We start from the raw sequence: 22,342 nt of genomic DNA on the forward strand, positions 1-22,342 counted from the left end.
GATGACCAAAAAAAAACTGAACGGCAGAAGCCTCAAATAAAGCCACAGTGCTATGTGAAGAGCAGAAACCCATATTCGAGACAATTTCAAGAATGATTTTTGGTCCCACTTCACGAAAAAACAACACTGCAAGACCAAGTTGCAGTCGGGAGATACATGAACCAGGCCTGGTAGCTAACACAATCGCATGGGATACTGCTGTACATTTTTTACAGGGGACAGTTCACTACTTTTCTTTTTTGACGAAACCACGTCCTTCACAAATTCGTGTAAAGTGACAGGAACCATAACTTCAGCATTCTCTGTCAAGTCATTGATATCTGGATAATCGGCAATACTCTAAGGAGCCATTCTTACATCTTCACAGATGATAGCTGCTGCTGCTTCTAGTATTCTCTTTCTCTCATCTTTTCCATTAACAGCTCGTTCATTGTACCATTGATTCAAAGGTTTGAGGAAACTGCCACGAAAACATACAACTGGGAGATTTTTTGCCATTGTGGTAACAAGACCCCATTACCAAAGCGTTCAGTCAGTTTATTTTTCAGTGTTTTTATAGTCATTGTCTTTCCTTGTGAGAGAGATTCATTAACCTTATGCAACAAATCGAGCAGTGAAAATTGACATTCCTCTGAACCATCTATAAATTTGTATAGCTCTTGAAAAGCGGCGTCGAAGTTGGTATCTTGAGGGCGGCATCTTTTTCGGACAGAGGAGGGGTTTGACACTAATTTAGCAATGCAACCTTGATGATAACGGGCTTCTGTAGCTGCTAAACACAAAACACTGTTGATGCTTTCGGCACCCTTTCTACCGAAATCATCAACGCGTTTCTCTGCTTTCTCAAGCAGCGTATGTTTCACACTTAAAGAGCGAACTTCAAACACTCCACGGAGTTTGTGGAGCGAGTTTTTCGTTTTCACCTCTGTGTCACACTTTTCAGCAGACATGAAACAGTCTTTTTTGAAACTGAATGGATAAGAGGAAGAGGATCTCAAACTTTTATCATCTGCTCATGCAACATTCTGATTAATTAGTGTCCTTATATTACGTTTCTTAATATGTTCACGTCGACATACCTTATGCACTTCAACCAGTCCAGCGTTCAGTAGAAGATTATGAGCCCCATCCTTCCGTTCCTTGCTGACGTGTATCAGAGTTCGCAAGCTCTTCGTCACTATTGATATCTCTCCTTCCGAAGCAGATTTACCACAAAAAAAAGAAAAAAACAGGTAGTACGGTCCAGCGTTATTGTTTCCCCAGTCCAGACAAAAGAAATGAAAGTAAGAAGAAGCACTTCATAACACCACAAACTGATAAATACTGTCACAAAGCAGAACTCTCTGCCACTAGTTTGACAGTTCACAATATTAACCCAGCTGAAATGGACACTGGGTAGGAAGAAACGACAGCGACAATAGTGGTAGGGGAGAGCTGAGTGAATGGGAAGGGGTACTTGACGTTTTCATTGTTGGCACGAACTCCCGATTTCAACAATACTGATCGCAAAAGAAATATCGTCAAGTCTATATAGAATATAGAAGAAATATCGTCAAGTTTATATAGGCTACGAAATATTTTCACACACTTAATTACGCTTTTCATTTAAATGTTTTGCTAATTTTGTTTTCCAAGCAAGACACAGGAGGCATTGTATATGCTTTAATTAGGAAACATTTTATTTGCAGCTATTTATGGAACAGGACAAGATAAGGAATGTCGATATTTGTCGAGAAATGAGCGTGAAGAGTTTTACAAAGATTTTGTTTCTCTACTTATTACCGTTTACACTTGTTGTACTTTACTTTTTGCGGGTGATGTGATAATAATTGAATTTTTCTCTATTGCAGAGGTGCTAAAAAGCACAGAACTGTATGCGTTTGTGTGTAGTAAATAATATTTTCCGATCGGGGTGTAACGTAGATAGCGAGCAAGTTACATTATAACAAGTTTCAGTGGTCTGGGAGAACTACACATTCCAGAAGTACCTGCTCATGTTAAAAACGTTGATCCATGACTTTTATATAAATATCTTATGCAGTTTCCAGCTTGATAAATATGTTATGCAATAAAAGAAAAGCACCAGTTTGCTTTTCTTCTACAATATATATATTCTAAATATTGTAGAACAAAAGCAAATTGGTGCTTTTCATTTATTATAATGTGGTTCTACCAAGAACCGACGGAAGATTCTGTTAACATGTTATGCAATTTGGCCACTTTTTCTTTTCAGCTTGTAGTATTTGCATGCCTTGACACAAATTGATCTGTTACATTTTTATGGATGTTGTTAATAATTGTGTAAAATAAGTTCCTTCTGTACCTTAGTGTTTTTCTGTTTAAACAATGTTATTTCAGAATTTCTCTTATGGTGATGAATAAAGATGTCGATTCTGCTACAGCAGTGACGCAATGCTGATTATAGCATGTTAATGACTGTAAGATGACGGTTTCTACTCTTATCATTAAGCAATACAGACGCTCAGAAGAAGCAATTTATTTCATTTTCGATTAGAAAATAATTTCTTTTAGCTAATACTGAAAACTTTGAGGATAAATCTTTTTTGTGTTACATCTTAGAGTAAGTTATGCCATTACTAGCTGCTTTATAAGATATGTATTTTGAATTTTGTATCTTTTTTACTGTTGTGATCGATTACATATAGCTCTACAGTTCTGACTCCACACACAGACAAGTTGACATTTGGCATGTGACGATACTGACCTTGTGATGCTACCTCTGCTATTTGTTATTTGTACTGTAATAAAAATGGAGTACTTGTGATAGTCAGTGACACAATACTCCATGGATCAAAATGGTTCAAATGGCTCTGAGCACTATGGGACTTAAATTCTGAGGTCATCAGTCCCCTAAAACTTAGAACTACTAAAACCTAACTAACCTAAGGTCATCGCAAACACCCATACCCGAGGCAGGATTCGAACCTGCGACCGTAGCGGTCGCGCGGTTCCGGACTGTAGCGCCTAGAACCGCTCGGTCACCCCTGCCGGCTAATACTCAATGACTGAATGTGTGATATGTTTATAAAACTGAACTAACTACGTGAACTTGAGCTCATGTCCCTTCTAATCTGTAAGAACAAACCGCTTGTATACTCACATATATTTTTTGTTAAATATCCACCACAGAAATTGGATTGTACGAGCTTCATATTTTCATTAATTACCTGTAATCTTATCGTATACTTGAATGCATCTTCGATCAATGCAAATTTTCTGTTGTATGACAATTTAAATCATCTGTAATTACTACGTTTATATCAGCTCTGGAATCTATCTTTAATTGTAACATTTTTTTAAAATATGGCACCATTAATGTGTTTAGGCAAATCTGTATGGCATTCAGTGGAACATCACACATTTTGCATGTTCTGAATCAAAACATGTACTTCATGGTACACTGTGTACTGTACCATCAGAAAGTGAATTTGTATAGAACAAGTGTACAACCTTGTGGTGGTGGGCCTGGACTTAATATTTACCACTGTACTTCAAGAAACTTGTCACACTTATGCAATTATCTGTGGCTGTACATATTTTGAGTTTTCAACAAGCGCTGAGCTGATGTGCCTATTCACATGATGTAGATTTTATATTCAGGTATTTATAACTTACTGTTATTCATTTATTCACTAAAATTTGTTTCTGTTTAAGAGTCATGTATAAGACTTTTGATCCCCTAAGTCAATTACTAGAACTTGTTTTCTCAAAGGAATTTAACTTCAATGCATTTATGATTTTATCATGAATTTTTGATACGCAACACGGTATACTTGTGCATTATACAGTCAGTATGGATTCTGCAGAGTCTGTTTATCTCAACATGAAAAGGAGGGAGACACTTTATAACGAATCCTTGAGTCTGCTTACACCTTAAACTATTTGTTCTCAAATGAATATACTAATATTTTGGTGCAGTTGTGCAGTTGTGCGTCCTCAAATGAATATTTTAACACTTCGCTGTGGTTGTCAGTGGACAGTGTGTGATTTGCCACTGAGTGTGCTGCACTTGAAACACGTGTTTCTTTACCTGGTTCTCTATTGCCAGATGATATTTTACTCTCTTGCAGAACTGTAAATAACATTTTGTTATCTTCTGAAATGAACTACTGCTAAATATAAAATGACTTACCACAATTTTAGATAAAAAAGTTATAAAATGGACTCAAAACCCAATATCGCACAAATTTTTTTTACTCAAGACAAGCGGTTTCAACGGTCTGAGCTGTCATCTTCCAGTCGTAAACTCTTGCTGTGGTAAAACGTGTTCATCTTACGCTGAACCTCATTCACATGATGTCAAGAGGATAAAACTCAGCACACTATAATCGTTTGTTAGCACTAAACTAATTTAAAAATTTAAAAACGCGCAGCAACTAGCCCAAAATGTCACGTCCGCATAAATGTTGCACACAGACGCGTTTTACATGATACAAATACGGTGCCCAATAGCATATCTGTTTATATATGCTGGGCACATGCTAAACAGTGCAATTCCACTTTTTCAGTCGATTTCCAATTAAAGGAAGACGTCAAATCGTTGGAGTTGCTCTAACTAAATGAGGGTAAGGCACTATGTAAGTCTTCAGAAAAACGCATATAAATAGCCAAAGACGCCGACTGACCTGCCTAATATCGTTAGGTCCTCCGCGACTCGCAGAAGTGCCGCAACACGAGGTAGCATGGACTTGACTAATTTCTGAGGTAGTGCTGGAGGGAACTGACACCATGAATCCCGCAGGGCTTTCCACAAATCCATAAGAATTCGAGAGGGCGGAGATGCCTTCTTAACAGCACGTGCAAGGCATCTCAGATATTCTCAATAATGTTTATGTCTGAGGAGTGTGGTGGCCAGCGGAAGTCTTCAAACTCCGGAGAGTGCTCCTAGAGCCTCTCTGTAGCAATTCTGGACATACCTGGTCGCACTGTCCAGCTGTAATTGTCCAAGCAGGTCGGAATGCGCAATGGACATGAATGGATGCAGGTGATCAGGCAGGATACTTACGTACGTGTCACCTGTCAGAATCTAGACGTATCAAGGGTCCCAAATCACCGCAACTGCGCACGCCCCACGCCATTACAGAGACTTCACCACCTTGAACAGTCCTCTGCTGACATGCAGGGCCCATGAATTCATGACGTTGTCTCCATACCTGTACACATCCATCCGATTCACACAATAGGCACCATTTTTCCAGCCATCAACAATACTATGTCGGTGTTGACAGGCCCAGGCGAGGCGTAAATAGTTCAAATGGCTCTGAGCACTATGCGACTTAACTTCTGAGGCCATCAGTCGCCTAGAACTTAGAACTAATTAAACCTAACCAACCTAAGGACATCACACACATCCATGCCCGAGGCAGGATTCGAACCTGCCACCGTAGCGGTCACGCGGTTCCAGACTGAAGCGCCTTTAACCGCACGGCCACACAGGCCGGCGCGAGGCGTAAAGATTTGTGTCGTGCAGTCATCAAGGGTACACAAGATGGGCCTTCGGCTCCGAATGCCCATACTGAAGATGTTTCACTGAATGGTTATCACGCTGACATTTGTTGGTGACCCAGCGTTGAAATCTGCAGCAATTTGCAGAATGGTTCACATCTATCACGTTGAACGATTCTCTTCAGTCATCGTTCGTCCGGTTCTTGCAGTATCTTTTTCCTGCGTCAGTGATGTTGGGCATTTCATGTTTTACCGGACTCGTGACATTGATGGTACACTCTTGAAATGGCCATACGGGAAAATCCCCACTTCCTCGCTAACTCGGCAGTGCTGTGTCCCACCGCTCGTGCACCGACTGTAACACAACGTTCAAGCTCACTTAAATCTTGATAACATGCTGTTGTAGCAGCAGTAACCGATATAACAACTGCACCAGACACTTGTTGTCTTATATGGGCGTTACCGACTGCATAGCCGTTTTCTGCCTGTTTACGTATATCTGTATTTGAGTACGCATGCCTATACGAGTTTCTTTGGCGCTTCAGTGTAGAAGGCCAAGCACAGCAAATTGTTGCAATTGAAGGAAGACGTCAAGTCGCTGAAGTTACTTCAACTGAATGAGAGTAAGCCACTATGTAAGTCTTCAGAAAAAATCATACAGCTCCCATTCATGAGACATTTTGTTCTGGTAAATCTTTAGCACAGCACTTATATGTGTAGACGGAGAGCTTCTATTAGCAGCAACGGTTTGATGAAAATTTAGTTTCCCATATTGGCAAATTTACTTACCCCCTATATTACAGGATAATAAATATTACTCTAATGCGTGAACAATACACGTTTATAGCTATGCGTTTTCAAGATTTTTTTTCGGAGAAAAGCAATTCGCGTCTGGTGATTGCTTCATCTTGGCCTTCGCCTTTCAGCCACTAATTTCCTGCATCCTATTTTACTGTTGTAAAGAAAAAAAATTAATTCCAAATTCCGCTTCCTCGCATTCCCCAGCAAGGCTACTTAACCAACAAATTTCCACATGCCTCTTTGTTCCTCTTCTGAAAATGCTACTTGTCGAAAATTGCCGTCGATGTTACGGAAACAATCATTACGCCTCACTATCTGAGTAAGGAGTATTTAGAAATAATTTCCAAGGTTACGAAACAGTATATAAACGAGGTAAGACTACCACGCAGAAGCGTTGCTTCCCGGGACAAAGTCATGACTAGACTGCTGGTGAGTCTCTCTGTATCGTAACATTTTATGTTTAAGTCCTTGCCGGTACGCTCTCAGAAAAGCTATGCTGTGTGCAGTGATTCTAGTAGATTTAGTACACCTATTTTTACTTCCCTGTTTCTGTTGCGCCGGCCGAAGTGGACGAGCGGTTCTAGGCGCTACAGTCTGGAACCGCGCGACCGCTGCGGTCGCAGGTTCGAATCCTGCCTCGGGCATGGATATGTGTGATGTCGTTAGGTTAGTTAGGTTTAAGTAGTTCTAAGTTCTAGGGGACTGATGACCTCAGCAGTTAAGTCCCATAGTGCTCAGAGCCATTTGAACCATTTTTCTGTTGCACAATTTGGCGCAATAGAGTCTGTGCAAAATCTCTATAGTCCGGATTGGTACCGTATTTACAAAGGACTCAAAACTGAAAAAAGGAAACCTTACTAGTATTTGATTCATACATTCGGTCGTCAGTGACGGGAGCGGTGTAGAGTACAATGACATTAGTGAAGGATGTTTCTAAAGTGATTTTTAGTGTTTAATGTTGAATAGACTTTTGTGATCATGCATGTGAAACAGAATTGACTTTCAATTGAAGTAACAGTGAAAATAGTTGTTCGCAGGAGTTTTGCTTAAGCTCTATGTGTAGCACGCAAACTGTACTGTGAAAATCACTGTAATATACAGGAAAGGGTAAATTTTATGGCGAAATTTATTTATGGTCTTTTCCCTCCGAGTCACAGAAGAGCTTGCGAAACTGTAAACTACTTTGATAGTCATTAGTCATTATGAAAGCGATTAATACGAGCTATTGAACATTATTCGTTACACGCAACAAACAAGTTCCTGCAATTGCCTAGGTACTTTTCGACTGATATTAGATGCCGTTTTTCATGTATTTTCTGTGAGAGGCGAAGCCAGTCCAACCAATATCCATTCCGATTGTATTTTAGGATTAACATGTCACACATTTTAGCAAATTTTTCCGTAAAAATGGTGCTTAATTACCACTTTCTGAGATAATTTGCGATTTCGCAAGATCTCAGCTATGAATTAAGATCCCTGTTGAGTACATGTACTCAGGCCTTCTTACTTCTGTTTCCATATGTTTGCTCGGCGTAGAGGACTCCAATTAAAAGTTGGAAACCCTGTATTTAACAAACTTACGCTACAGAGTCGTTAAGTAACTGAGTTGTTATATTTCTCTGTGTTTGAGCACGTCTTTGGTGTAACGTTAATCCCAAATCATATATTCTTCTTTTTTCATCGAAAAAGTTGCCAGCCGTTACACCAGGTGATACAAAGGGAGGTTCTTGCTGCATGTTAAATATTAAGTATCACTTTCTCATGAATAATGGTGTTTCTACGGGAAGTCTCAGGCATAGTTCTTTAAATAGGTAATTAAAATTAGTAGTCCTATCATACTTATTTATGGAACAAGCCGCAATCATCCATGATAACTTGCTGCAATACGTCTTTTTGAATTCCAGCATATCAGTGGTAAATTTGCTAACAATATCCATAGGAGCAAATAATACTGGTAAGATTCGGTCTGACACTCATGCTGGAGTTTGCCGAAAGACATACATCCGAAATCCTAGTTTTTTCATGTGGAATGGTAATTAGTACGTGAATTTTCTCATTTTGAGAGAGCTGCTTAATTGTAAAAAATCATTCGACAGCCAAGATGTGTGTGTGTATGTGTGTGTGCGCGCACGCGCGCGCGCGCGCGCGCCTGTGTGTGTGTGTGTGTGTGTGCGTGTGTGTGTGTGTGTGTGTGTGTGTGCGTGTGTGTGTCAGTGTGTGCGTGTGTGTCAGTGTGTGCGCGCTACTGAAAAGTGAAGTGTTATGTACACTTTCGTAGATGTAAGTTCTAAACGCTGTAGACGAAACCTTGTTGGATACGTAAGTTGGCGTGGGAGTTCTCATAGACACCAAGATCATCTCAATTTGTAATCTATCTGGAAGCTCCAGAATGCGTACACCACCCTGTAAAGGGAAGCATTTGTTTTGGAAACTTTAATTTAATTCAAAAATCGGGGAACTATCTTTCTTTGGACATTACCGACAATGTTAAATTTGCTGTTTCGGTATCTGTTTCCGAAACCTAATGTTTCTCAGAGACTCTAGCATTGTGGTGGTATACTCAAGTACTTGCGTTAGTCCATCCATGTTGTGGGTGTGGGACAGCGGCTGACAATATAAGTAATGGAAGTTGAACACCAGAGCCGTATTTTCAGAGTATTTATTATCCAGATGACTAGTTTCAACGCTGAATTTGCGTTATCTTCAGGTCCTGTTTATCGGAATGCCTCTGTCTAATAACTTAATTGATGTAAAATATACGATACTACAGTACTTCAACATTATTTATTGATGTACACGTCAATATATATATATATATATATATATATATATATATATATATATATCTTAAATCATAAAATGGATAAAAGTACATGAACATAAAAACAAACAGTAGGAAAATGTTTCACAGCAATCATATGTGTGATTATTAGTATATGTGAGAAAGCTGGAATCTTCTACGGTAACCACTGATATACTTTAAACCTATGACAGCATAAAACAACACAATCTCAAACAAATGTAAATTCTGAAAAAGAGGAAAATATGAAACAGTGCCCAACTTAAAATAACTGGCATGTACAACAAACGTGATAGGTAAAAAAATTGTAGAAACGGTGTAAGAGACGTAAAAAGGTAACAACGAACCCACGTGGTGCAGGTCACCAGCAAGCAAAGTAGGAATCCGTAACAACATACATAAATACGATATTTTAGACAAACGGCATCCAAGGAACAAAAGTAGCGAGCTGATTTGAAGGCCTTGATTAATGTAAAAGACCCTAAATAATTGTGAATGCTGAAATCTCAGGTTTCACGTGCTCCATCTTATCAATACACAGTAAACAAAAAATCGTGAATGGTAAGAAAACTAAAATAAAAATAAATGTCCAAAACCATACTTTTGTATCTAATCCAAATTTAATAAAAATCATTCTACGTAAAATGTGTTAAATATTGCCCAAATCAACGTACCAGCAGCAGTACTAGGACAGTGAGATACCGTTATATCCGGCCGCCCGGAGTTAATGCTGTATCAAAAATGGTTCAAATGGCTCTGAGCACTATGGGACTCAACTGCTGAGGTCATTAGTCCCCTAGAACTTAGAACTAGTTAAACCTAACTAACCTAAGGACATCACAAACATCCATGCCCGAGGCAGGATTCGAACCTGCGACCGTAGCGGTCTCGCGGTTCCAGACTGCAGCGCCTTTAACCGCACGGCCACTTCGGCCGGCGCTGTATCAAAAGTGGAGACCAAGTACGGAACACTATCTGGTACCCCACTAAGCTCTTATGATATACGGCATACAAAAAAATGCTGAGTCATATGTATAAGAGCGCATTTCCTAAGAAAGGTGTAGATGACAATAAAACGTCGAAGAATGTGGGAAGTAGTGATGGTGGAATAGACTGTCGTCATTGTCCGAAATGCAGCAGGTATCAATGTGCCTTTTCCGTGTACCAGTTTTCTGGATTAATATCTAAATTTCGCTGCAGGGCCGTGTCGATTGCAACCATGTGTCGCAGTTGACAATGATCAGAGACTCGGTGGCCTTCTTGTCACTAATCGTGAGTTTTTTCAGCACCAGATTCCTCCCTGTACATCAAAACGACACCGCCTTGTACTTACAGAGACACAATAAACGGTTACACATAAAAACACAACACTCAAGCAAAGATGGAGAAGGATGCTAATATACAGTCTGTAAAGTAAGATCGTGGTCGGGTTAATCAGTAGAAAAATGTTTTTGACAAAAAACTAAAACATATACGTACACCAGATATATGAACGATAGGAAAATGCGGTTACAATTAATAATACGTCCAGCCACCCTTAGCATCGATAATTGCTTGGCATCTCCGAGGCATGCTTGAAACCAAGTTTTCCTGCAAGAGACTTCCAAGCCGTCTAATTAGCGTTGACAGCTTTTTCAAATCGAATTTTGGTTGCACTTGACGTAGTGTTACGAACGGGTTTCCCGAAAAAAGGTTAAAATTCTTTTTCCCGTTTTTCGATTCACTTAACAGACTGAGCCACGTTCTTCAAAATTCTCCACGTTTTTAAGCAATTTATAGCTCGTTACCCTTTTTAATACAAATGACTTTGATTTCCCAATACATTTAGACGCCGCGGCATGACTCATTTTCCGATCTTGGAGGTGGCTGCAGAGCAATGTAGCCCCAAAACGCGATGCGTAAGCTATACTCATGTCTCTTCTTGTGTATCTCAGCCAACAATTGAAAGTAAATTAATGCATGAGGGACAAAAGTTCACTCTATTGGGCTATGAAAGAACTAGGGCCATGTCTTGTACCATCTGAGTGTAATGCCGGCCACGGCTAGACTTAACAGACCGTAAAAGTGGAATGAAATTCTGTCTGCATTCGCGGTGGATTAACCTCTTGCGATCTCTCAGTCAAAATATCCAGACGTTATTTTTTATGTTCTCCGTATTGGAGGTGACGTCTTGAATGTGGAGCACCATTCACTTTCCCAAACTGGGTGAATCCTGTCACAAACGTCATACATCGCTTGCACAACTACAATTTTATGATTATCTGCTCTTGTTGTTAGAGCCAAATGGAATGTTTCATTATAATTTCTCCACACGTAATGCGTTAGAGACAATGTCTTATCTCATAGATGATAAATTTCAGCGTCCGCTACCATCAAGGAATTAGCTCACAATAGCGCATACTGAATGAGTCAGCAGTAAAGGCTGCTTTTCGACAGGGCAATGAAACTCTTGTTTGATACCTGCTGCCGAAACCACCACGGCCATGAAATTCCCGCTGAAGTCGCGAAAACAATCCGCCCGGTACACTGTTTGGACAGTTAATATTTACTAAACAGCGTACAAGGTTACGATTGTATATATAAGCCACGTTCGGCCACCAAACGCCACACGGTGTTGCTAGCTGCGGACCACACCATGGCTAAACTGCTGGTGAGTGCCTCCGCGTCTTCGCCACGCATATAAGAATAAGATTTCGTTGCCATCATTGTCAACACTTCGCGTGGATTTACTTACTGGGCACTGAGTACAGGCTGTAATGGAGACGAATCTCGAGTGGCTTGTGGCGTCGGGAGATGATATCGTCATCATCTTATCGTTTCAAGAGCGCTAAAATTATCGTTTCATTCCGATGAACTTATTTTTAGATTTACTTTGTAACTGTCTGACGCTACTTATGAGCGTCTTCTGCTGCTGATGCATAGCTACTGATCATCAGCTTACAATAATTATTGGTCTAAACCACACCTTAACTTACAAAAAGAAAGCTTTATCCTCTTAATATCTGAACAAATTTCTGTTTGGAAGAAAATTGGAAAAATCATATTGGGTAACTAGTAACGAAGTATTTAAGGGTACGTAAGGTCAATTCTAACATGTGTTATACCTCTCAGGTGTAATTGGGTATGCCTCACGTTTGCAACCAGAGGCATTTGAGAAATAAAAAGCTGACAACATTCAATTTGAAAAAGAAAATTATTTAACATATCGGTGATGCATTGATAGGATTTACATTGTTAAAAATAAAAAAAGTGATGGGATACAATTCAAATAACTGTATATTACAAAATATAGCCGTATTCGCGAAATTCTTGGGATGAATTTATTCTCTTTTATACACACAGAAGATCGTTAGTTACAGTTACAGCACAAGAATATTGTCTCTTCCCTAAAATTTGGTCTTGCGGCTGTAATGTCCGGATAATGACGTACTGCATCAGTTCAAGCGGAACCGGTCTAGTTGGGCCCTAATGCTTCTTGCGTAGTTGTTCTGTCTCTGCACTGACCGAATGCCTACTTCTCCTTATTTCTCATGCCTTTTTCCTACTTACAAAGTGGTACTGCTGTTCTAAACTTCAATTATGGTAGACAACTATTTTTATTATCGCTAATTTTGGAACTGTCACTGTCCTTCTCCGCAAGATGTACTTAACTTTCAAATTGTCATTTTCATTTCGTGGAGCAAATATTTTGGATGATGCATCGTTAATAAAATAAAACCTTCAAAGTATTAGCAGTGAAAAGTAATCAGCCAAAAATGCTAAGTTCGACTGTTCACTTGAATTATTGGAAACTTGTAATAAATTGAAGTATATGGTGCTTTGAAAAAAACTGAATATTTTATTTCATTTCACATAATTTCATCTCTTTCATGTGCCTATGAAGACACATAAATGCCCGCTTGTGATTACTTTAAACAAATAATTTTTTTGGAATTAACTTTCACGTGCAATTAGTTTATTACATCAATATGTGATTTACTTCATGTCATAGGTATTATAAGTAAATAAATATTTTTCAGAACTGAACTTCGCTCTGTATCTAGCAATAATCGTCCAAACAATTACGATAACTCCTCGTTTGCATGTGTGTGTTTGTGTTTGTGTGTGTGTGTGTGTGTGCGTGTGTGTGTGTGTGTGTCTGTGTGTGTGTGTGTTCGTAGCAAGCAACTGCGCGAACGGCAAGTCGCTCTAGGAGTACCCAAAACACTCAGGAGACAGTAAAATGTATCATAAGCGCTGGTAACATCGCGTAGAAACTGCACCCACACTCACTGGCACTGAAAACCAATCAACCTTCCATCCGTTAGAGTCGCTTCGGTATGATGCGGATTCTCAACGAACGTCATTAAGGGATTAAGTATCAGCTGATACTGAAAAATGTAAGCGCACTAAAACATACCTCCGCGTCAGTACAAGTTTTAGTAATGACACAAAGCATCATTTGCGGGATATAAGAGGGACATTTTGTCAGTGCTTAGGAAGGAAAGCATTTGGAGTACTATGGGAAAAAGAATGCTGTTGCAGAGGTGAATAAGACTGACAGTTAACGGCCTAGAATTTATTCCGTGTGTCTGTTTGGGACAGGTAGGGAATACATTTTAAGACCACGTTCCCATACATTGACCTCTCAATGAGAAGCACTTTTCGAATTGCTGTCTCAGTAGTTTGTCAGTGTACTACTAAAGTTTTGATGAAAAGTACAAATGTGTGTATGTGTGTGTGTGTGTCTGTTTGTAATACACAGTGTGTGTGTGTGTGTGTGTGAGAGAGAGAGAGAGAGAGAGAGAGGGCAGGGATAAAGAGAGAAAGTGGAAGCTGCATATTGCGAGTAAAAAAAATTCACATTGAATCTATATATTTTGTAGCACTAGTTTTACGATCACTGCTCTTGGATGTTGTCTATAATATTACACACCATCTGTATCTAAACTTCAACATAACTCGGCAAACCTGAAGATGATCAGAGAAACGAAACCGGTCGTAACACGTACCGAGCGAGGCGGCGCAGTGGTTAGCACGCTGGACTCGCATTCTGGAGGACGACTGTTCAAACCTGAGTCCACATTCAGGATTTCCGTGATTTTTCTAAATCGCTCCAGGCAAATGCCCCGATGGTTCATTTGAAAGAATACGGCCAGTTTCTCTCCTCTTATTAACCCAATCCGAGATTGTGCTCCGTCTCTAATGACCTCAATGTCGACGCGGCGTTAAACCCTATCTTTTATCTTTCCTTCAGTCATACCACAATACCTGTCCAAAAGTAAAGCTGACAAGGTTTTCATACTCATTAAAAAGTGTTTCGGATAAGGAGTTTTCCTCTGTAACTTACTAGTTAATAAATGAAAGGAATATTTATTTAGACAGGTAACATAAGAAATGTTGCTCTATCTTCAGAGTGACGAAATTGTTTATTTCGTTATTTTCCAGGGAGTTGCTGCAAGAAACTTTAATTTTTGTTACATAAAACATTATTGTTTCGCAAAATGCAGTTGCTGTATTGAAAACGCATACAGATTAACTTAATTCTAATTTCCACCAATCTACGTTATCGAGGTAGAAACGTTCATAGTTTTAAGAGGGGATGCAACATGTTGCACTTTATTGGTTGCTTTCAGAAGGATGCTTTGATATCGAAATGTTCATTTAAGTGAAATGTCAAAACAAGTGCCCATTTTCCTTGCGTCATAAGTCGCTACTCTTTCTAAATGACCTACAGACGAGAAGCAAAATTTATGATATCAAGAACGAAAATCTTCCTCGATGCATTTTTCAAAGTAATCTAGGATTAATTATTCCACGTTGCAGACAGAACCTTTTTTTTCATGCATGCCATTGGGCGACGTGCCTTATGTACAGTAGTGTAAGGATATGTTCTACAATCTAACCGACTTCCAACAGCTCATCGAGCTTATTATTTAGTAAGTTGCAGAGGTAAACACCTTATCTGAAACATCTTGGAGATACGTACCGCGCACAACAAGAATTACTGTCGGAGACTGGTGACGCTCTTATCGAGCATTCACGGGGTTATTATTTGATGTAAGACACTTACTGTTTTTCTTTAATGAAATCTTTCTCGATAATTCTATGAGAATTTCGTCCACTCCACGAGCCGTGTTGTGACTTTGGCCTCTCGGTACCCTTTCAAATACGATATCTTCAGCCTCAAATTGATATTTCCTCTCCCCTCTCCATAATATTGTCTTAATGTTTGCTTCATTTGTATAACCCTTCTATATATTCTTTCCACCTTTCAGACTTACATTATCTGATTGATACTGCGTTGCCATCTGAACTCTTTAGTACCGGTGTTGGTACAGCTGCTTCTCCTTTCTCTAAAGATTTCTTGTATTTCCCTATAGGCTTCATCTATCGTTCCCGAAGACATGCATTTTCTTATGTCTATTCCCGCTGTGCACCTTTGCATTGCCAGTCTCATATTTAAACGTTTGTATTTCGTTTTGCATGATTTACTGGATAGGTTTTTACATTTTCTCCTTTCGCCGATTAAAATATATGTCTCGGGACTTAACATCTGAGGTCATGAGTCCCCTAGAACTTAGAACAACTTAACTCTAACTGACCTAAGGACATCACACTTATTCATGCCCGAGGCAGGATTCGAACCTGCGATCGTAGCAGTCGCGCGGTTCCGGACTGAAGCGCCTAGAACCGCTCGGCCACCGCGGCAGGATTTGTACTTCGTTCTTGCCTCTCTTGCCTCTCTATAAAGGTGCTTCTATGCTCTCTTCACAATCCGTCGCTCAAAGTTACTCATTCGTCGTTTGCTATAAGCCTTTTCAAAGATGCAGTCCGTTCATTATAATGCTTTCTTTGGAAATCTCAGCTACACCCGGCTGTTGTGACTTACACGTCAAGTCTCTCTAGTTTTCTGCTCAGAAATTTCTTCCGATTTAAAGTGAATTTCACAACCAATAAAGGATTGTCATATGTTTCTCAGTTTCAAATATTATTTCGAAATCTCTGCCTTACCGGGTGATTCCGTGAAGATGTTACAAACTTTCAGGGATGATAGTAAAAGGTAAATGTACCAGTTTGTGGTAAGGAGCCCTGGTCTGGAAACGACCTTGTCGAAAGTTACAATCGATAATCGTAATGATAACTCTGATAGTGGACCTCTTCTACTGCAAATTCTTTGGTTAATTGGTTGATCTGGGAGGGGGGGGGGATGGGTGCGGGGTGGAGGAGGACCAAACAGGGTGGCTATCGACCCCTTCGGACTAGGGAAGTATGGGGAAGGGAGTCTGCCGTGCCCTTTCGAAGGAACTATCCCGGCATTTGCCTGAAGCGATTTAGGGAAGTCACGGAAAACCTAAATCAGGATGACCAGACGGGGGTTTGAATTTTCGTCCTACCGAATGGGAATCCAATATGGTAATCACTGTGCCACCTTGCTCGGAGCAACTGCTTTGCTTTTCATGTTTTGGGACGAGGTGTTACGGAACAAAACAAGGAAGAATTATCTATTGAACATGGGATCTAAATGAATTCCCTAAGAGCTGTTGATGATGATGATGTTTGGTTTATGGGGCGCTGAACTGTGCGGTCATCAGCGGCCGTACAAAATCCAAATTTTTACACTGTCCAGTTTTTTCCCACAGCCCAATCTAGCCACTGTCACAAACGATGATCATGAGGATAAAATGATGGGGACAACACAAACACCCAGTCCGCGGGCAGAGAGAATCCCTAACCCGGCCAGGAATCGAACCCAGGGGTCCCGTGACCCAGGGGCAGCAATGCTAGCCACTAGACCACGAGCTGCGGACCCTAAGAGCTGTGAACACTTGTTCAGTAGTAGAGATAAGTTTCACATTAGTGAAGATGAACTAGTGCTCTTAGATCTTAACTTATGCACTTTAGAGGCCATGTTTACTGGACTTTTTTGTTTTGATCCATAATTCCTCCTCCCAAAATTGGAAAAGTAAAGAGCTTGCAGTAGAGAAGATGTACTATCAAATGCATTAGGACGACTGTTGCTTGTAACTTTCGATTCGGTCGTATTTGGACCTGGTCCCTTATCCCAGGTTCATAATTTTACCCTACTGCATCATCGCCGAAATAATGTAACGTCATCACGGAATCATACTGTGCAATTTATTAAAAGCTTCCGGTGTCCCCAGGTGTTAAACTTGTATATGGCTCATTTGGTGATTCTAAAATGATCAGTAGTGATTTAACCGTTCTCCGTGAAGAGTTCTACTAGACTGCTTCCCCTTTCATTACCAGCCCATGTATTCCTACTATTTCAACTTGTCTTCCTTTTCCTACAATTAATTTACACTCCTCCATCACTATCATAATTTCATCTCCCTTAACAATCCAAATAATTTATTCTACCTCATCTATTATTTCAGCCTCTTCATGATCTGCGGACCTGGTAGAGAAATAAACTTGTACTATAAGGAAGGGCCGGTTGGTGTGGCCGAGCGGTTCTTGGCGCTTCAGTCTGGAACCGCGCAACCGCTACGGTCGCAGGTTCGAATCATGGGCATGGATGTGTGTGATGTCCTTAGGTTAGTTAGGTTTAAGTAGGTCTAAGTTCTAGGGGACTGATGACCTCAGCTGTTAAGTCCCATAGTGCTCCGAGCCATTTTTTTATAAGGAAGGGTGTTGCCTTTTTCCTTATTTTGGCAGCGGTAATCCATTAAATATGCTGTTTACTCACATTCCTATTTTCTTATTCATTAATAATCCGCTCCTGCAGTACCCTGTACGGGACATATAATATCGTACTGTTAGGCTGCAGCGGATGTCTATCATAGGAGCCCCCTCCACACCCCCACACCCCGCGTCTTGGCTGGTCATGGGGCTCAGTTCAGAGGAGATTCACCACTGAAGGCAAGTGTACTCCAATCAATGAGACTCCAGGCCGAGAACGTGTCTGGAGACACTCCGTACGGCAGTGAGATACCAACCTGACTGTCGCCTGCCATATGGACCAGCAATCAGGATCGATGGCCAAGGAATTTGGCATGATATCCCCCAGCAAATCTGACATTGCCGTTGATGATGGAAGGACGAATAATGAAAAATCAAGACTTTTCGTAGGATTTATTGACCAGTTGAAAGCCTCTTAGAATGTAAAATGGTGCGATATGATTGAAATTCTAAGAAAAATAGGGTTAAGTTATGGGGAAAAACGGTTAATGCATAATATGCCCAACTACCAAGCGGGAACATTACAGAGTGGAAATCCAAGAACAGATTGAAAAGGGCATTAGACAGCGATGTAGTCTTTCACCCCTACTGTTCAATCTGCACACTGAGGAAGCAATTATGAAAATAAAAGAAAGGTTCAGAAGTGGAACAAAGGTGAAAGGATATCAATGAGACGATTCGATGATGACGTTGGTATCGTGAGTAAAAGAAGAATTACATGATCTGCTGAACGGATTTAACTGTCTAATGAGTTCATACTATGGATTGAGAGGAAACCCAAGAAAGACGAAGGTAGTGAGAATAGTAGAAATGAGAACAGCGAGAAACTTTACATCAGGATTGATGGTCACAAATCAGATGGAGTTAAGGAATTCTGATACATAGGCTGCAAAATAACCAATGACGGACAGAGCAAGGAGGACATCAAAAGGAGACTAGCAATGGCAAAAAGAGCAATCCTGGTCAAGAGAAATCAACTAATATCAAATATCGGCCTTAATTTGAGATAGCTATTTCTGACAATGTACGTCTGCAACTTCGAAATTTGTCATAAGGTCTTAAGCGACCAAACTGCTGATGTCATCGGTCCTTAAATTTACACACTACTTAATCTAACTTAAACAAACTTATGCTAAGGACGACACACACACGCCCATGCCCGAGGGAGGACTCGAAACTCCGACTGGGGAAGCCGCGCGGAGCGTGACAAGACGCTCTAGACCGCGCGGCCACCCCATGTTACTGTACATCTAGAGTACAGCATTCTATGATAGTGAAACATGGACTGTGGGAAAACTGGAACGGAAGAGAATCGAAGCACTTGAGATGTGGTGCTACAGACGAATGTTGAAAATTAGGTGGACTGATAAGGTAAGGAATGAGGAGGTTCTGCGCAGAATCGGAGAGGAAAGGAATATGTGGAAAACACTGATAAGGAGAAGGGACAGGATGATAGGACATCTCTTAAGACATGAGGGAACGACTTTCATGGACTAGAGGGAGCTGTAGCGGGCAAAAAACGTAGAGAAGATTGGAATACATCTAGCAACTAATTGAGGACATAGGTTGCAAGTGCTACTCTGAGACGAAGAGGTTAGCACAGGAGAGGAATTCGTGGTGAGCCACATCAAACCAATCAGAAGAAAGAAGAAAAAGAAATCCCCCAGGACCACATGGAACAAATATATCAATCAATACCAAGCAGAATAAATGCCTGCATAAGGCCCAGTGTTGGAGCACCGTGTTATTGACTTCTTCAGTTTGTGCAGCACTTCCTCTTGAATAGATCATCCAGTTTTTCTGAAAGCTAATCATTGTTTGTCTGTACAAGTCAATAACATCTGCCAATTTCCGTCCCATTCGGATGACTCCTTCATGGTGTGTATTTTTCTTTTGTCTTAAAGTGTCAAATCATACATAAGTGGACCCTAGTAAAGATGATCGGCTAGTCGGATCAAAATCAGTAATCATTAATAAAACAGTAATGAAGACAATGTTTCTTATTCATTGTGACACGCAAGTGGATCTCATGTACTTCATACATTGACGTAGTCACTATTCCTCTGTTGGCAGACACTGTTCACGCTTCTCCTGTGTGTTGCCACCTTGGCTCATGCGCAGTTTGGCCAGGGCGGTTTCGGCCGTCCTGGCGGAGGTTTCGGGAGGCCCGGTGGTGGTGGCGGCTTTGGCCCTGGAGGAGGTGGCGGCTTTGGCCCTGGAGGAGGTGGCGGCTTCGGCCCTGGAGGAGGTGGCGGCTTTGGCCCTGGAGGAGGTGGCGGCTTCGGCCCTGGAGGAGGTGGTGGCTTTGGCCCTGGAGGAGGTGGTGGCTTCGGCCCTGGAGGAGGCCGTCCTGGTTTCGGCGGTGGCGGCTTCGGACCCGGACGCTGACGCGGTTTGGCGGCTGAACGATGCACCTGCACCAGCTACAGCTCTCCACAAACTACTTCACTTCTTCATTTCAGCTGACTTGTGCGCAATTTAACTGTGAATAAAGCATAATAATCATCATTGTGTAAATTACTTTGTCCAAATTTCATTAAAATCAGTGTATAAGTGAGGACTGATCGTAGCTAATTGACGAGTTTGCGAGGTGGGAATGGTAAGCCATTTGTGGCAACGTATTGTAGTCAGTCCATGACCAGAAATTATATGTCTCTGTTGGTCCATTACGGCCAGGGGACATCAGCACGCACGGACTTAAAGATATTTTGTTTTATTATGAATTGACGAAACTGGTTGCTTTGAGAATAAAATAAAATATCTTAAAGTGTGCGGCTGTTGGTAAAATTTATTGATTTGGAAAGAGATTATATGTATCAGCCTAGCCAACGCCCAAAGGAGTGATCTCTTCACCACCACACTTCTATGAAATGCGGGAGAGGAGAGCTAATAGGCTTTCCTCTCCCACCTGAGTAAGACAAGAGATATGATTGGTACGTTCACAATGCACGAAATGCGAATATGTGAGCTGCAGCACCTCGGATCCAAAACGAAACACCTGGCATGCGTTCTGCTGAACAATGTGTACTCTAGCAGTTATATGGTATGTTTAATGAATCCTAACACCAAACCAAGTGAGACTTCATATAGTCCTTCAATTAATCAATGTACTATGATTCCACATGCGTTCTGGGCTTATGCATTCGTGACAATGTTCAAGAGCAAGTCACAGAGAAAAGAAGGCAGTTTTAATATATGTCTGTACCTGTTACGGGTAGGGAATGGCCATTATAACTTATCATAATTTATTCACTGCTGCTGCTGTTGCATTTACTGCAGGTAATTGTTACAGTTAGTACCTCTTCAAGGAGCAAGTCGTTGTCCTTTAGAGTCCATCGGGTTATGTGATGATAAATGTATTCTTTTTTTTTTTACTGAGGTTAGAACCAGGATTTCAACCTCAAATCCCTGTCCCATAGGCATTTTTTTCTCTGCCTTCGAATCTGTCTCTGCCGATGCCGGTTGAGTCCTTGCCAGCTTTGCACCACTCTAAGAAAAATGCTGTCGCCAAACAGTGAATGATAAATTACTCAGATATTCGAAATCCTTTCCATCATAGCTAGTAGAAAGAAAGAACTGCGGATGGAACTAGCAAACATTTCATGAAACATCCAGTCGTATAGCGGAAATTTGGAAATGAGTGTTAAATGACAGTCACGAACGATACTGCACTACAGACTTGTAACAGGTGTGTCCAGGAGCCACACAATATTGCAGCAATGCTCGACATGGATTTTTCAAGTCCTGGGGGAGACATGGGGCAACTATAACTCACAAATTTTGTTACAAGAAAACTTTTAGGACGACTGTGTTTTGAAGCATGCAGGGAAGGACGTTAATAGTAACGGAAGTTGTTAATAAATAATGTGATTGGCAGAACTAAAAACCTGGGCTATCCAATGAAAAGTAAGAACGTACACACAGACACACAGCATAAATTTTTGCTGTATGTCAGACGAGAGAGGAGATTTCTGTACAATGTTACTGCAGGTAATGAATCCAGTCTGCCACGACAGTAACCCACACGCAAGCAACAGCAGATACTACTGTCTCGACTGCTGAATGTCAGACATCCCTAAATGGTATAACGCACTCATCATTAGGTGGTAGTGGCACACACTATGGAACGCCTGTAAAAATCCACCTCACAGTCAAGTAACGTTCAAGAAAGTGACCTTGACATTATCATTAACAGAATGGCCATCTTACTGTTTTCAAATTCTGGCTTTAATTGGAAAGTTTTTGTTTGTTGTGGTTTTAAGCGCTTCAGAGTGAGGGATCAGGTAATTTGAAAAGGCTAACTGTAGTCATTATAGTCGATGTTATAACTGAATAATTTATGTTGTAGTAGCAAACGCAATGATGGTAGATAGTAATAACACTCCAGCAGCTGGTAGCCGTAACCTTTTAATATTACCAATTACAAATTAAACACTTTATATTACCAATTACAAATTAAACACTTTAATGCATAACTCTGATTGGTATCGGTGACTGCACTGTGTTACACTTAAGTGCACTACTTTAGATTAACTGAAATTAGGTTTCCAAAACAATAAGATGTCACCCCAAAGTCCTCAAACAAAGTGAACT

The 22,342-nt window shown here is 40.7% G+C and overlaps 1 protein-coding gene across 4 annotated transcripts in view; it reads left to right on the forward strand.

The window, feature by feature from the left end:
• The window catches only part of LOC126481198 (uncharacterized), a 112,155-nt gene extending 91,898 nt beyond the window's left edge, over nt 1–20,257 (forward strand). For 2 of the 4 annotated variants that reach the window (XM_050104790.1, XM_050104792.1), the window contains exon 2: nt 19,823–20,257. In XM_050104790.1, the coding sequence (XP_049960747.1) occupies nt 19,863–20,231 (369 nt within the window). In that variant the 5' untranslated portion in view covers nt 19,823–19,862 and the 3' untranslated portion in view covers nt 20,232–20,257. Of the gene's footprint in view, nt 1–6,673; nt 6,697–11,688; nt 11,718–19,822 lie in introns of those variants that run through there. The other 2 variants (XM_050104791.1, XM_050104793.1) reach the window with 2 other exon arrangements.
• Nucleotides 20,258–22,342: the final 2,085 nt, after the last annotated feature.

This window comes from Schistocerca serialis, chromosome 5, assembly GCF_023864345.2.
Source record: "Schistocerca serialis cubense isolate TAMUIC-IGC-003099 chromosome 5, iqSchSeri2.2, whole genome shotgun sequence".
Lineage (NCBI taxonomy): Eukaryota > Metazoa > Arthropoda > Insecta > Orthoptera > Acrididae > Schistocerca > Schistocerca serialis.